Source organism: Sturnira hondurensis, unplaced genomic scaffold (genome assembly GCF_014824575.4).
Source record: "Sturnira hondurensis isolate 20B ecotype Veracruz unplaced genomic scaffold, ASM1482457v3 Scaffold0003796, whole genome shotgun sequence".
In the NCBI taxonomy this organism is placed as follows: Eukaryota; Metazoa; Chordata; class Mammalia; order Chiroptera; family Phyllostomidae; genus Sturnira; species Sturnira hondurensis.
In genome coordinates, this window is record NW_028076427.1 from 2383036 (window position 1) to 2388900 (window position 5865).

At 40.3% G+C, this 5865-nt stretch overlaps 1 protein-coding gene across 1 annotated transcript; it reads right to left on the reverse strand.

Annotated features, from left to right (window-relative positions):
• Positions 1 to 721: 721 nt before the first annotated feature.
• Positions 722 to 1162, reverse strand: LOC118984694 (type III endosome membrane protein TEMP-like). Its single transcript, XM_037042795.1, has one exon. It carries the CDS (start codon positions 1058 to 1060, stop codon positions 722 to 724), a length of 339 nt encoding a protein of 112 aa, XP_036898690.1. The 5' UTR covers positions 1061 to 1162.
• Positions 1163 to 5865: the final 4703 nt, after the last annotated feature.

Genomic DNA, 5865 nt, shown 5'->3' on the forward strand with positions numbered 1-5865 from the left:
TTGGGAGGAAGAGGGATGGAGCAAAACGGAAAAAGGGCTCGTGGACGTGGACAACAGTGTGGGGATTGCAGAGGGGAGGCAGTATAAGGGGATAAATGGTAATGGGAAAAATATAATAAAATTATTTTTAAACAAAAAGCAAAATGTAAAAGCAATCTAGGTACAATTTTCTAAATATTAAGTAACAATATTAAATATGAACCCTGTATATTTAAATATTATTTTCAGGAAGAGAAAAATGAGCAACTTTTAATTTTTACTTACATGAAAACAGATTTAGTAATACCTGTGAAAAACAGAATATATTGTAACCACTTAGATTTTTCACTTTATTGACAGGAAAAATTTCAGTAAGAAACTTGGCATACTGATTTTCATCTGCTAACTGTTATTATCTGGTATATAATAATAGTTAGTGAAGTGGGGAGAATAATAGGGAAAGGCAAGAAAGGAAACCAGGAGGCTGTCAGATGCATTGTTTCCATAGTCAGGCCCTTGCTAAGCTTTATCCTGAGAATAGCTAGGAGCCACTGAGGGTTACTTAGCAAGAGAGTGTGATTGTCACTTTGGTTGCTAGTGTCAAAGGGGAAACATTGCTCAGTGCCTACTAAGCCCTTAAACCCTAGCCATACCTGTCTCTGAGTTCCATAGCCCCTATGTAATTCTCTCTGTCCTTAAGCTGTCAATCATGAGGGGGTAGGGAGTATCCAAAGATAGGGGCTCAGAAGGAGTGGTTCTTGCTACCCTCTGTCCCCAGCCCACCAGCCCCAGGAGGAATGTAATTGTCGTCAATGAAGCCATCATCATCCTCATTTTCCCCCATCTCTGGACAGAGGCCCTTCCTTGTTTCTGGCAGCCTGGGGTACTGGTGACTGGTGAAGTATTTGTGGCAGAGATGGCACTTGGCAGCAGATGCAATGAGGACAGAAAGAAGCACAGCTCCAAGTACAACCCCCACCAGCACAGACAGTGCCTGAGCCCAGCTGCCTGATCCAGAGGATATGGTTGGTGCTGTGGGGAGTTCTGAGGGCCCCACAATGATTTGGTTTGTCTCATTCATGGAGTGGCTGGAAGACACCTGTAAGCCTAGGGCTCAACCAGAGGAGCCCTCGCTCCAAGGAGATCGCCTGTTGCCAGGCAGCCCTGGGACACAGATCCTGTTGGAGGACCAGCTAGGGTGGGAGATTATCTGCAGGTAGAATACCTAAATCAGAGGAGTACCTGGGGAGGAGAATCCAGGGTAAGAAAGAACCTGTTCCCTGGGACTACCAGAGAGCTTGGCACTTAGGGGTGCAATGCAAGCCTGTGAGCTGAGGGAGGGAGGGAGCGCTAAGGATTGTACAAGCCGGTGGAGAGAGCTTCTGACTGGGTTATTATTTCTTATTTTAATACCCAAGAACCTTTTTTTTTCATTGCTTTTAGAGAGAGAGGAAGGGAAAGAGGAATGGAGAGAAACATTGATTGTTTGCCTCCTGTCTGAACCAGGATTGTACACCCTCTGACCCAGATTCAACTCGACAAAGTTAGTGCCCTGACTGGGAATCAAGCCCACAGCTTTTCAGTTACAGGATGACATTTCAGCCAATGGAGCCACACTGGCCAGGGCTAAAATATAATTATTTCCTTATGCAATCTACATAAAAACTATTAATGAGATGTTTTGTTTTAGAAGAGGGACTAAATCTTTAAAACCTTGTATGTTTTGCACCTACAGCCCATTTCAATTCAGACTAGCTATATTTAAAGTGCCAATAGCCACATACTTTTGCAGCTACAGCCTTAAACATCACAATGTAGAGTATGGGTATATCATTCAGTTATAGCCAAATACATGCTCCCACCCAGGAATTTGCATCTTTGGAAAGCAGTATGATGCCTTGGTTAATTATAATGTATTCGCTATGGCTGCAGTGAAGTTGAGTCCAGTGGCATGGAGTAGGGGGTGCTGTGGTGGCACTCACTGTGTCCTACATAGTTACTCTTTCAGCATGATAACCAGCATTCATGGTTATTCCTTAACATGAATGTCATCTTCATAATTACATTCCAATTATTTTTTCCTGTTATATGAATGAGAATGGATCATTTTGTTTGCAGTGAGGAACAGAGATGTTTTGGAGCAACAAAATTAGAGAATTGAAAAGGTATAAAGTTCTACAGAAGTTTGGAGATGCACATTATAGACAACAAGTCAGGCCCGAGTATAAATTTTAAGCATAGACAGGAGTTAAATAGTGGATATGAGTTAAAATTGTCTACTTCCACCCCTTGCCTTTATTATTATTCTTTTTAAAATATATATTTTACTGATTATGCTATTACACTTGTCCCATTTTCCCCCCTTTATTCGCCTCTACCCTGCACACCCCCTCCCACCCGCATTCCCGCCTCCCTTTAGCTCATGTCCATGAGTTGTACATACAAGTTCTTTGGCTTCTACATTTCCTCTACTATCTTACCCTCCCCCTATTTTCTACCTACCATTTATGCTACTTATTCTCCGTACCTTTTCCCCCTCTCTCCTCCTCCCACTCCCCCACTGATAACCCTTCACATGATCTCCATTTCTGTGATTCTATTCTAGTTGTTTGCTTAGTTTGATTTCATTTTTGTTTTTTAAGTTTGGTTGTTAATAGCTGTGAGTTTGTTGTCATTTTACTATTCATAGGTTTTATCTTCTTTTTCTTAGATAAGTCCCTTTAACATTTTATATAAGCACTTGGTGATGATGAACTCCTTTAACTTGACCTTATCTGGAAAGCTCTTTATCTGCCCTCATTCTAAATGATAGCTTGCTGAGTAGAGTTATCTTGGATGTAGGTCCTTGCCTTTCATGGCTATGAATACTTCTTTCCAGCCTCTTCTTGCCTGCAAGGTTTCTTTTAAGAAATTGGATGATAGTCTAAAAGAACTCCTTTGTAGGAAACTGTCTCCTTTTCTTTTGCTGCTTTTAAGATTTTCTCCTTGTTTTAAATCTTAGCTAAAATAATTATGATGTGCCTTGGTGTGTTCCTCCTTGGGTCCAACTTCTTTAAGACTCTCTGAGCTTCCTGGATTTCCTGGAAGTCTATTTCCTTTGCCAGACTGGGGAAGTTCTCCTTCATTATATGCTCAAGTAACTTTTCTACTTGCTCTTCCTCTTCTCCTTCTGGTACCCCTATAATTCAGATGTTGGAATATTTAAAGATATCCTGGAGGTTCCTAAGCCTCTTCTCATTTTTGAACTCTTGTTTCTTCATTCTGTTGTGGTTGAATATTTATTTCTTCCTTCTGCTCTAAACCATTGATTTGAGTCCTGGTTTCCTTCCCGTCACTGTTGGTTCCCTATACATTTTCCATTATTTCACTTTTCATAGCCTTCATTTTTTCCCCTCTAATTTGCAACCATATTCAACCAACTCTGTGAACATCCTGATTATCAGTGTTCTGAACTATGCATCTGATAGATTGGCTATCTCTTCATTGCTTAGTTGTATTTTTTCCTGAGTTTTGATCTATTCTTTCATTTGGGTCATATTTTTTTGTACTCGCGCGCCTGCTATGTATAAGCAGCAGAGCCTTAGGTGTTCACTAGGGCAAGGCATCCCATGTGGCTTCCTTGTGACACTGTAAGTGGGGGAGGGGTCAAGAGGGAACAGTGCAGCTTGCTACACTCTCTGCTTCCACTACCCCACAATCAAATTGGGCCCTTCTGGTGCTTATTCCCAGGTGGGTGGGTGGGTTTATGTATATCCTAGGACCCTGTGGGTCTCTCCAATGAACTCTCCTGTGAGGCTGGGAGTTTCTCCTGCTGATGCCTCAACCCCCACAGGTGTTTTTCAGTCAGAGACTTTGATGCTTTATTTCCTTCACTGGATCCTGGGTTGCATGGTCTTGTCTCACTCCCCAGTCATTCCTCCCGGTTTATCTGCACGTGACTGTGGGACCACCCAGTCTGCAAGCCACCACCTCTCCTGGTCCTCTAGCTACCGACTTGCCTCCAGTCCTCTCTACCCAGCTGCCTGTCTCTGCCCCTCCTACCAGTCTACATGAATATTCCTTCTTTAACTCCTTGGTTGTCAGACTTCCATACAGTTTAATCTTCTGTCAGTTCTGATTGTTCTTTGTTTTTAAATTTGTTGCTGTCCTCCTTTTGGTTGTGCAAGCAGGCACAGTGTGTTTACCTATACCTCCATCTTGGCTGGAAGTCCTTTATCATTATTCTTATTTAATGGAAGAAATAATCAAGATCTAGAAAGTTAAAGAATCAAGAAACATAAAGACCGATTCAGCCCTGATATCAATTACCTGAGAAGAATACTTAATTTCTCTAGACATCATCCTATTCTCATCTATAAGGTAAGTGGATTGGATTAAATTATATGATTTCAAAGACTCTGTGTAATGGTAATAAGTTGACCATAGAGCAAATGATTTTTAAATGAATGAATGTAAAGACAGATGATGATAGATGATAATGAAGATAGATAGATGATAGTTTATAGAGAAAGGAATAAAAATAAGAAAAATATGCTCAATTAACAACTTACTTAGCAACTTGGTTTTTCTTAAAGGGAAAATTCATCTTTCTAAAAAAAAACCATGTAGATAACCATTTTAGGTGGAGAGAGATTAAATACCTAAAATTATACTGAGGTAAAATAATGCTATTGCTAAGTTGCTCTGTTTCATAAAAGGGTGTGAATTTTTTAATTTACAGATAAAATCATATGTGTTCTCTTCGTGGAGAGGGGAGGAATCCAGGAGCCTGGTATCGTATGGTAGGACTGGGGGTGGGGAAATTCCCTAGGAAGACAGACAGAGGAAAGGATAAAGCAGGGTCATGTCAAGTGGGGATATTTCAAAATAAGTGCCCTGTGCTCTGCAATGGAAGCCCTCTCGAGAGCTTTCACAGGTGTTACTTCCAGTTAATGGGGCAGTGTTCTGTTCTCTGCTTGGTAAGAATCTAGAAAAGTACCAGGCCATATAGACCAGAAAATAACCCAGTGTTTCAGAATAAACATCCAGTTAACCTTTGTCGAAGTAAATGATAATAAACGTATAGTATCTTTATAATTCAAAACACCTCCAGTGTTTTAATTCATCAAATTGACTCATCTGGAATATCAGGCTTTGAGATTTGTTAATATGATTTAGTAAAAACTCAACTAAGGAAAATTCTCATGGATCTAATATATTCCTTATTTTGTAATGTTACTGTACCCAAATATTTTCCTAGCCCAAATGTTTGGAAATTTCAAGCCTAAAGATTTAAATCACGCTTGGCCATTGTGCTTTAGCATTAACGCATGTATCACTATTAAATAATCATAGAAATCAATTACCCCAACTTTTATTTTATAAATTTGAAGTGTTTAGGGTTTTAACTGCTCATCTTATGTGGTTTCATTGTGTTTGGGCTGAATTGTGCCATCCTAAAATTCATTCCATTGAAGCCCCCTACTCCTGATACCTCAGGATATAGCCATAGATGGAGATAAGGTGTTTGAAGAAGTTACTAAGTTAAAATGAGGACGTTAGGGTGACACCCTCCTCCAATGTGACTGCTGTCTTATAAGAAGAGAAAGAAACAGCAGAGGTCCGCACACAAAGGGAAAGGCCAAGTAGGGACACAGTGAGAGGAAAGACATCTGCAAGCCAAGAAGAGCGCCCCTAGAAAAACCAATCAGCCTGCAGCACATTGGTCTTGAAGTATCAGCTTCCAGAAACTATCTCTTTGTTTAAGCCACCCAGTCTGTGGTGCTTTTTTATGGCAGCCCTAGCAAAACTAACACACATCACACATTTAATATTTTCATTCTGTATTTTGAAATCTATACCTGTGCTAGGTGAAGAAAGTTCCTAGTAATGGCACTAATAAGAATA

Coding starts and splice junctions, on each gene's coding strand:
- LOC118984694 (XM_037042795.1), bottom strand. CDS start 1,060: ATGAATGAGACAAACCAAATCATTGTGGGGCCCTCAGAACTCCCCACA.